This window comes from Bison bison, unplaced genomic scaffold (genome assembly GCF_000754665.1).
Source record: "Bison bison bison isolate TAMUID 2011002044 unplaced genomic scaffold, Bison_UMD1.0 scf7180017864254, whole genome shotgun sequence".
NCBI lineage: Eukaryota > Metazoa > Chordata > Mammalia > Artiodactyla > Bovidae > Bison > Bison bison.
This window is the reverse complement of record NW_011494826.1, coordinates 844,675-855,973: the sequence shown is the minus strand read 5'-3', so window position 1 is coordinate 855,973 and position 11,299 is coordinate 844,675. Positions and strand designations below refer to the sequence as shown.

The following is an 11,299-nucleotide window of genomic DNA, read 5'->3' as shown; positions in this document are numbered from 1 at the left end:
TTTCTCTTTCCCTTTTTCCTTTCTCCCTCCCTTCTTTCTTTCCTTCCTTCCATTTTGGTGAAAATGCCCATATTATAAAAATTTAAATATGTTTACATATATTTTTCAAATCATAGGTGGACCAGGGAAGGTAACATAGGCTATTTGAAAATTACTGAAACTATTCCATAGAACCTATTCAGAAACAATCCGTAAACAAGTTAACAAAATGAACTAATCTTAGCTCAAGGCAGGTAACAATGTGTCAAGAACCATTCCAGGCACTTTCAAGGTAAAATCTTAGTACAAGAGATCATGATTGTTGTCATATTTGCTATTAAGATAGCACAGGCTAGTCTACAAACATGATGACAAGGAATAGTCTCCACATGGCAGATGATCTAGGTGAAAATCCCTCTTTCAGTGTCTGCTAGACATTTGAAATCCTTGTACAGAAGCTTTTGAAGAAGTCCCCATTGAGAATTAGAAGCATTTGATTATCTTTTGAATTTGGCTTTGTGGGAAAACAATTCACTAACAACTAACTAGCAACTCTGTTCTGTTCTTTTCCTGTTTCTTTTCCTACCTATACAAGTCTGCATTTTAAAAAGTTAGCTATTCTGTTGGCAGGTTCTGTTTCTCCATCCTTCTCCAGTGCATTACTGTGTTGTGTTTATATACACACATATAATGGTCCCAGTCAAAAATTACCATTAAGATGTCCCCTCTAGTTAAAAACAACGCGTTCCCCAGCCTCTCAGTGTGTGCATGATTAGCCATATGTGATAATTACATCCCCAATGATAATACTTACAGCAGCAGCATATTAACCTTGTTAGGCATTCACAATAGCAGAGACTAGAGGAAGGAAAAACAAAAAAGCAGATCAAGCAGGCTTGTGTTTAGTGTGAGGAACAAATGGGAAGTGGGGGGTAACCTCTATGGATGAAACACAGGGGAAAAAGGACTGCACAGAAATGAATATAGGATATACCACCTTCTTTTAAAATCTTGGTCCAGTTTTCAGTTAGGTATAGTAAATACTTATTAATAGCCATTATGTGTTCAAAATTACGGCCAATGCATATGAAGATTTATGTGCAGCCATAACTTATTGGCTGCGTATGTGATATTCCTTTACTTATATCACCTCATTTAATTCTCACAACAATGTCAAAGCTAGAAAATCTGAAAGGCAACAGGAGAGAAAATACAGTTATCACAGTATGTGAGTTATATCTCAATAAAACTGATTTAAAAAAAACCACTCGGCTTTCTTCCGAAGAATGACAGACTGAAGACAGCCTTGTTAACAGCAACCACAGAAGCCTGAAGACAAGGGGAGAGTATTGTCACAGGCTGGAGAGAAAAACACTCTCCACTTATGCTTTTCAAGTGACAGAAGAATAAAGATCTTTCTTTCTTTTACAAAGCTTGAAAGGGTTTATCACTGGAAGAACTACTAACTGGTGTGATTTCAGGGAGAAAGAAATTGAACCTGAAAGGAGTGAAGTGCAAGAAAGGGAATGAACAACAGGAACAAAAAGATCAACATGTAGGTAAATGTGAGCATGTGCAGACTGCGTAAAGCAGAAACAGCAAAAGTGGGAAACGTGCCTGATATTGGGACTACAGCAATAATGTGGAACTGAAATTCCTAGCAGGAATAGTACGAAAGATGTGAAGGGGAGACCGAAATCAAAGAATTCTAAGGCACTTATGCTTAGAAAGAGGGTGAAAGCGAAAGTCACTCAGTCATGTCTGACGCTTTGTGACCCCATGGACTATAAAGTCCATGGCATTCTCCAGGCCAGAATACTGGAGTGGGTAGCCATTCCCTTCTCCAGGGGAGCTTCCCAGCCCAGGGATCGAACCCAGGTCTCCTGCATTGCAGGCGGATTCTTTACCAGCTGAGCCACAGAAAAAAGGTAGAGGTATTGATTCATTTTGGACATTAAATCAAGGGTGCATGTTAAAATTTTAATCCAACTTTTAACCCAGTGGAGAGACTAAATTAGAATAAAGAAAATTCAGTTAATCCCATACAAAGCAGAGATATTTAAAAGCCTAGAAAATGCAGACTAGATGGTATAAACAAAATCAATAAAAATAAATCAAAATATATTGGTGATAATAATAAATGTCAAGGGACTAAAACTGCTTTGAAAATGATAGATATAGCATTAGGTTAATATTTCTCTTCCTCCCAATCTCTCCCTCTCTCTCTCCTCACATCCTCTCATTTCTACTACATTTTATATTGGGTGTCCACCTAGCCTCATAATGTTTAAGAAAAAGAAACACTAATTACCAATAAATTGGGCTTAGTTCTGGAATGCAAGAATGAGTTAACATTAGGGAAATCTAATGTATTTAATAGCTCACTATACCAACTGATTTATGGGAAAACTTGATCATGTCAATAGTCACAAAAGAAGCTCTTGATGAAATACATTATGCTTTATTGGCAAAAATAATTCATAGCAGATGAATAATAGAAGATGTATCAGTATAGGCAAAGTTATGGTGCAATAACAAATGCTGCAGAGTTCATGGCTTAATACAGCAAAGGTTTATTTCGCCCTTTCATCACAATCCAAAGTAAGGCAGGCAATGCTCCTCTAAGCTATAAGTAAGGGATACAGATTCTTTCTATTTAATGAGGTGATAATATATTCAAAATGTGACCAGCCTTGTTGTCATGGAAGGGGAAGAGACAGGGGGAATGACTGACTTCAGCTGTGATTGAAGGTAATGTATTACTTCTAATATTCTATATTCAGAAGCCAGTCACATGGCTCAGTTACCTCAAATCTGGTGTGAAGCCTTCATCCTTAATTTGATACTTAACCCGTCATTATCACATTATTCACTCAAGAAGGTTTATTGAGCCTTTGTTGCTTGAAGCCTTTAAAAATTTATCTCTCCCACCTCCCTCCCCAATACAATATTGTAAAGTAATTAGCCTCTAATTAAAATAAATAAATTAAAAAAAATAAATCTCAGAGTCTCTGCCCCACCCTACCCACCATCCCGCCCCCCCCCCCCAAAAATGATCTCTTACTGTTTGGAGATCTGGAAGCAAGGGACTTTTCCAATCACAGAAATGTCTGAATTTCAGGATTCTCTTTCTCTTTCCCTGCACCTTCATCTTGCCCAAGGTTACTTTTCACCTCTCCCCAGCCTCTAGATGAAGCCAGTAGTAGTGAATACCCACTTCTAACATTCTGTTTTTCAATTTTTTCCCTTATAACTACAAATATTAAGCATATTTGCTTCCTTCCAAGTGATAGCAGATGACAGTTTACCATCATTTAATGTGAATGATGGATCTCCACTATCCTAGCCTCTGATAGGAGTTTCTCCATTCCCTGGCACCCAACTTCTAGGCCAGTGGTCTTGTATTTTTATTTTAGTTGCATTCCAGTTCAGGTTACTGATTACTTTGTCACACTTTTGTCAGGAAAATACAAAATACTCTAGCTATATTTTGAATCAGAAGTTGTTTCTTATAGGCTTCAAGCATGGGAAGTCTGGTCAGTAAAGGTCAGGAAGGCTCTCTCCAGGAAATCCAGAAGTACAGGCATCACAGGAAAGGTACGGGTACAGTCTGAGCTGTGCACGTGAAAGGATTGGTTCTCATAAGGATCTTTGAATGCCATGGGTGAACACCCTGCTTTGCTATCTGCTTGCTAATTCCTGTCCACATGCCTGCAACTGGTTTGTGGCCTGAAAGGATTGTGGCTCCCCTTTCCTTTTGCTTTCCATTCTCATACAGTTCACTTTCACTAGTGAAATCTAACTGGGATCCTACTGGCAAGAGATTCAGGGGAATGTAGTTTTAAGTTTGGTAAAGAAAAGAGCTTAGAAAGGCAGAAATGGTATTAAATGTCAACAACTAGCATGTGGTAGAGAAGTGTTAGTCGCTGTCATGTCCAACTCTTTGCAACCCCATGGACTGTATGTCCATGTAATTCTCCAGGCAAGAATACTGGTGTGGGTAGCCATTCCCTTCTCCAGAGAATCTTCCCAACCCAGGGATCAAACCCAGGTCTCTTGCATTGGAGGCAGATTCTTTACCATCTGAGACACCAGGGAATAAGGAAGGGAACATACTTAATCCTGGTGGTGAGCATTTTAAGAAAATAGACACTAGCTATCATTCTTAATATTGAAATCCATCAAGAAAGAAATAAGGATTCCCATTAGAATCACTCACACTCAGCATTAAACTGGAAACTCAAGGCAGTTTAGTAGAATAAGAAAAAGAAATAAAAATTTAAAGCTAGAGAAGAGGAAACAAAACTGCCATTCTTTATAGAAAATATGATTGTCTGCATTAAAAATGCAAGAAAACCTATAAATTTGAACTAATAACATATTTTAATACAAACTTGTTTTCTAATACATCAAGGACAGATAGAAAGTAGAGTTTTAACACATTAATATATACAAAAGTAACAGTAGCTATGGTACCAAAAGATAGCATTAATAAAAGATGAGTAAGAAAATTATTTAAAAATCGCAACACTTTTTGAAATACACAAAATAAAACTAAATAGATAGATGAACATGTTTATTGGTTAGAATAATCTATATTGTGAAAATAATAGCTTTCCTCGAATTTATATATCTGGTGCAATCCCAATCAAAATCCCCAGATTTTTTTTTTTAAAAGGACTTGACTAACTGATTCTCAAATTCATATGCAAGAGCCAGTTAAAGAAAGAGATTGGAATAACTAAATTTTTAAAAAGATGATATAAGGATTCTTCCTAACAGATATCAAGACATATTCTAAAAGGACGATAATAAATATCAAGTTAAGGGAAGGACACCAAACCTAGATGCTTGGTATCTGATCAACATTATATTACAAGTCAACTGGGAGATAATGGGCTATTTAATGTATAATGCTTCTGATTTGGGAAAATAATTAGATCCCTACCTCATGCCACATATAAAAATCAATCTTAGGTGGATTAAAGATCAGATTGAAAAATAAATTCTTAAGACTCATAGAAGGAATATGGAAGACCATTGAGTTTGGATAGAATTTCTTAAATAATTTTTTAATGTGCTGACTGAAAAGGAAAACATTGATAAATCTGACCGACTCCACAGAATGTAAAGCATTTAAACTGCAAAAGTTACTATACACAAAGCAAAAGGATAAATCACAGGCATGGAGAAGGTATTAACAATAAAAGTAACAAGATTTTGTCTCTGGAATTTATAAAGAATCAATAATCCACTCATAGGGATGTATTACAGAAATTCTTAAGTGTTGGTATGATATAAAATACCAAAGTGTTCACTGAAATCTTTTCAATTCTTTGTTATTAAAAACAAATGTCCATTAATTAAAATAATGAATAAGCTACTTGTGGTTTATTAATATACTAGAACACTGCTGCTGCTGCTGCTAAGTCGCTTCAGTTGTGTCCAACTCTGTGCGACCCCACAGACAGCAGCCCACCAGGCTCCCCTGTCCCTGGGATTCTTCAGGCAAGAACACTGGAATGGGTTGCCATTTCCTTCTCCATTGCATGAAAGTGGAAAGTGAAAGTGAAGTCGCTCAGTCGTGTCCCACTCTTAGCGACCCCATGGACTGTAGCCTAACAGGCTCCTCCGTCCATGGATTTTCCAGGCAAGAGTACTAGAGTGGGGTGCCATTGCCTTCTCCAGAAAGGTCAATAGTAAATATGAAAAATGCTAAATATCAAATGGGGCTTCCCAGGTGGTGCTAGTGGTAAAGACCCCACCTGCCAATGCAGGAGAAGTAAGAGATGCAGATTCAATTCCTGGGTCAGGAAGATCCCCCAGAGGAGGGCATGGCAACCCACTCCAGTATTCTTGCCTGGAGAATCCCATGGACCGAGGAGCCTGGCAGGCCATAGTCCACAGGGTCGCAAAGAGTTGGACATGACTAAAAGCGACTAAGCATGCATCCATGATTGGTACTTAAGTATGGGTAGTATTAATATTATTCTCTCTTATGTATATTGAAGATGTTTAATAATTATGAATACATTAGAAGCTAAGGAGAAGTTAAATGACCAAATTCCTTTCCTTTGCCCAGAGAATCATAGTGCCCCGCCCCCACCCCAAGGCTAAGTCTGTTACAAATGGCAGACCATCATGCTGCTGTGGGGCAGCTGTTCTGTATGACCTATGTAACTAACTTTTGTGGTATTGCATTGTTTCTTTGAAAAGATGACTCCTGAATCCCAAATGACATAGGTTTGTGCCATGATAAATTGGAAATATTTTGCTGTTATAATTTTTTTTGGTTCATGTGGTGTCTTCTTTGTGGAGAAAGTGAGTGACCCATAACACAGTTGATGGGCTGAGTCAGAAGGACAGCATCCAGAACTACCAGGGGATTGTGACCCATTCAGCCTGTTGATGATGGCTTTATGTTGCTAGAGACGCTGAGAGGCATCTGAATCATCAACAGAAGATAAAATACTGCTTGGTGGTGCTCTACAGCAAGTATTACACTATCAATCCCAAAGAATTAAAACAGCTCAGTAAAATTGCGTATTTACTTGACCTTTTCTCTTCCATTCTGACTGATGCTCACTGAACCCCCAAAGACTCCAACCTTACTCCTCACTATTCCTCACAAGCAGAATTTTCTGGTCATAGCCCTGGATAGCTAAATGTAAGCATACAATTATTGTCAATAATTTTGAGCTGGAACAGTTGGCATGGCATTTCTCTTCTTCTGGTCAGATGTCCTCAGACTGGATTGTTTATACTTTTATTATTCCCCCCTCTTGTCATACATGTACAATTCAGCTTCAGTGATGGTGGTTTGGTTGTAAATAGCCTTTTTTTAAAATATAAATTTATTTATTTTAATCGGCAGTTAATTACTTTACAATATTGTATTGGTTTTGCCATACATCAACATGAATCCGCCACAGGTATACACGTGTTCCCCATCCTGAACCCCCCTCCCACCTCCCTCCCTGTACCATCCCTCTGGGTCATCCCAGTGCACCAGCCCCAAGCATCCTGTCTCATGCATCGAACCTGGACTGGCAATTCGTTTCATATATGATATTATACATGTTTCAATGCCATTCTCCCAAATCATCCCACCCTCTCCCTCTCCCACAGAGTCCAAAAGACTGTTCTGTACATCTGTGTCTCTTTTGCTGTCTCACATACAGGGTTATCGTTACCATCTTTCTAAATTCCATATATATGCATTAGTATACTGTATTGGTATTTTTCTTTCTGGCTTATTTTAAATAGCCTTTCTCATAATTAGAAAATAATCTTCTGACCAGGAGAAAGCTGGAAATTGCTCTCTTTGTGAAATGAGCAAGTCTTTGTTTGCAAGATTAATTCAATTCCCACTGCCATAACTGGCAGCAGAATTGCCAGATCAGTTTGGTGACTGGATTGAACTTTTCCTCCAGGAACTGTGTAGCTGTACAGCTGCAGAAACACAAGTTCACTCCCTTATTGTCAGTTTGCTGACAGCTTTTTCCATAGAGCAGTTTGAAGAGTGGAGAGCCCTTTTTCTGAGACAGAAAAGTGTTTTCACACCTGAAGTGCAATTTCACACCTTGTGTTTCTCAGCAGATAAGTGCATAAAATAACACATCAAACCGGAATAGAAAAAGATCAACATAGAAAGAAAACTGCAGGTTGTAATTTGTTTCCTATCTTACAATGCCTTTGTAGAGAACGATAAATTACAGGGATCTGGGTTTACACTTTAAAAAGTTTGACTGGTTGTTAGGTGGGGAAGTGAGCAGTAAACACTAATCGGCATTTAGCCCACATTGAACACAATGTACAAAATGATAAAATTTGGGAAACACCAAAATGTTGATTTTTTTTAAAGGATAAAACACATATAAATTAGTGGCAAAAGCTGTAGTTAAGAGAAAGTCAAGATATTGATACATTACGTGATTTTAGTAAAAATAGAATTGTCTTAAGATATAATTTTTTATAATTATCCATTCAGGAATTTTAGCAAAAGTAGTAGATTATGTTAGTACTTACTTTCTATAAATGACTAAACCTATGATGCTAGTTACCATCTGATGGCATTCTAGTGCAGGGGTTATAAAATGAGGGATTTAGCTCCATTTTGCAAATTTGAAAACTTAAGTCCAAAAGAAAACAGAAAGTTGAGCCTCCTGGATGGTCACAAACATTCATTATAAAATATTTAATATTTATTGAGTGTCTATCACATGTTAGGCATTATACCAGGCATGGGGTACAATGGTTAACAGGGAAATCTCCCTTTCTCCCATCTGGGAACTGACAGTTTTACAGCAAGTAAACAGGCGATGGAAATACTGGGTAATGAGTGCTGAGAGAGGTAAAATTATATTTTGATGGAGCCTGCAGATGGTCAGCATGGGGGAAAGTGGTCATCCAAGATTCTCAGATAAAGTGACATCTAAATCAAACTAATGAACGACAGTGGATGAGGTGGTTGGATGGCATTACTGACTCAATGGACATGAGTTTGAGTAAACTCCTGGAGTTGGTGATGGACAGGGAGGCCTGGCATGCTACAGTCCATGGGTTCGAAAACAGTTGGACATGACTGAGTGACTGAACTGAACTGAAAGGTGGGTATCGTTTGGGATGTGAGGGCATGTATAACTTACGTAGAGGTGAAAGAGAAAGAGAAGCAGGATGGGTTGGGGGGATGAAGGTAGTTCAGTGGAGTGGGGATGTAGCGTATAAAGGCAATTGAGATGCACAATGAAACTGGAAGATAAAAGGGTCAGGGTGTGTAGTCTATGCTGAGAAATTTAGTTTTTTATCCTGAGACTAGAGGGATGTATTGAAGGTTTAGTCTTTGTTTATTAGTGAGAGTGATGCAACCAGATCTGTACTTTATAAAGACCCCTCTGACTATTGTTGTTGTCCAGTTGCTCAGTTGTGTCCAACTCTGCGACCCCATGGACTGCAGCACGCCAGGCTTCCCTGTCCTTTGCCATCTTCTGGAGCTTACTCAAACTCATATCCACTGAGTCTGTGATGCCAAATCCAACCATCTCGTCCTCTGTTGTCCCCTTTTCCTTCTGCCTTCAGTCTTTCCCAGCATCAGGGTCTTTTCTAATGAGTCAGCTCTTTGCATCAGGTGGCCAAAGTACTGGAGCTTCAGCTTCAGCATCAGTCCTTCCAATGAATATTCAGGACTTTATGGTCCAACTCTCACATTCATACATGACTACTTGAAAATCCATAGCTTTGACTATACAGACCTTTGACTATGGGATTTGTCAATCCAGTGACTGGACATCAGCAAAGAAACATGCAGTAATGCAAGTGGGAGAGGTTGGTGACCTGAGCCGACAGTATACATCAGGAGTTCAGCAGCATTGGGAGGGAAGAGAGTGGGTGGATTTGGGAGCTATTGTGGAGGCAGAATCAACAGAACTTAGTGATTGATCAGCTGGACTAGGGGTAAGGAAGCCAGTCTTGTCAAAAATTCGTAAAGGTGAAAAATAAAATAAAATTTAAAAAAAGAAAAAAATTAAATTAAATTAAAACTTAAAAAAAAAATGCGGTCCTGAGTTCTGATTTGGGACTTGAGCAGATGATGCTACATTCACAGAGTTGGGGGACACTAAAGCAGCTAGTTTTTAAAAGGGAGACATGATATTTGTGAGATGGGATTTTACAAGAAACAATGTGGTATTCCATTGGATTTTGAGCTTGGAAGGGAAGTCTAGGCCACAGATACAGATCAGGTAGGTATATGAGATGGTCCAAAGAATATGTAGAGAATGAGAAAAAAAGAGACTTTTTAGGCATAAATAGTACTTGGACAATGAAAAGAAAAACACATAGGGCAAAATGTATATATATTGTTACATAAATAAAATATGGATGAAGAATGTGCGTGTCCACAAATACCACCGCACACATGCCTTTGCACGTACACACCCCTGCACATGTGTTCCTTCCGATGAGCATCAGCATGGTACCCCATGGTGGGCCACATGCAACATTAAGCATTAAAGGTAATCATCCCTTTCCTGAAGAGTTCGTGTAAGGTGTGTGTTGTGTGTGTGATAGTCACTCAGTCATGTCTCTTTGCGACCCCATAGACTGTAGCCCACCAGGTTCCTCTGTCCATGGAATTCTCCACGCAAGAATACTTGAGTGGGTTGCCATTCCCTTCTCCAGGGGATCTTCCCAACTCCGGGATCAAACCTAGGTCTCCTGCATTGCAGGCATATTCTTTACTGACTGAGTCACCAGAGAAGCCCATGTGTTAGTCCAACAGCAAGTTCCAGGCCTAAAGATGCTGCTCAGTATGTTAAAAAGGAAAAATGTACTGCCCGTGTAGATATTGCAATTAAACTAGCAAAACAGAAGGCACTGATGTCTTCTCATTTCCACTGTTTTTTTCCTAGATACATACGGAAAGCTCTTTCTCTTCAATTCTGTGGGTCAAGAGATGTCTCGCTGCAAGACGTCAATCCGCCGTGGGCAGCCCAATCCCGTCTATAAGGAGACCTTTGTTTTCCAGGTGGCCCTCTTTCAGCTGTCTGATGTCACACTGATGATTTCCGTGTATAACAGGCGTACCATGAAGCGTAAAGAGATGATTGGTTGGATTGCTTTGGGTCAAAACAACAGTGGAGAGGAGGAGCGAGACCACTGGGAGGAAATGAAGGAGACCAAAGGGCAGCAGGTCTGCAGGTGGCACACACTGCTCGAATCCTAGGTTTGTCAAGAGGTGTTTGTGGGCTGTACCCACCCTGGTGATACGTGTTTCGATTACTGATACCAACTCAGTGCTTGCTGGCAGGCTTTTTACAGACAGGCTGTAAGAAGGGATTGAATTTTACTAACCCCTAAGACCTTGTGAGGGTGGGAGGAACTTTGAGTTTCTTAAAGGTTTGATTTAGATTTAAATACTATAATTTAAAAAAAGCCCAGATGTGTGCTGTCGAGTGTACTTTATGGGAAATATCATCATGGTTAAGATGAATGATGATAAATTAATTTGTGTTAGTAGGTTATTGAGTTTTGGGTCAGGCTCTGGAATGAAACTTCTCTGGCTGCCTCTGTTCCCTGAGATTTAACAGTAAGAGTGCTGTTAAAAGTTACAATTTGTAAACCACTTTTGTGTAGGAATCAGAATTTCCTTAATATGGTGCAAAACACTCCAAAATACAGAAATAAATCTGACCCCAAGTCTCATAAAAGAATGTAGCTCTCATCCATAATTCCCCATTTCACATTTTTCTCTTTATTAAAAAAAAAAACCTTCATTTATTTGACTAACAAATAAATGTTATAAACTTGCACTTATAAAGCA

At 38.9% G+C, this 11,299-nt stretch overlaps 1 protein-coding gene across 1 annotated transcript in view; it reads left to right on the top strand.

Annotated features, from left to right (window-relative positions):
* The window catches only part of SYT16 (synaptotagmin XVI), a 115,448-nt gene extending 104,746 nt beyond the window's left edge, over positions 1 to 10,702 (top strand). Inside the window, 1 exon segment of the mRNA XM_010847642.1 lies at positions 10,389 to 10,702. Coding sequence (XP_010845944.1) covers positions 10,389 to 10,702 — 314 coding nt within the window.
* The last annotated feature ends 597 nt before the right edge of the window (positions 10,703 to 11,299 follow it).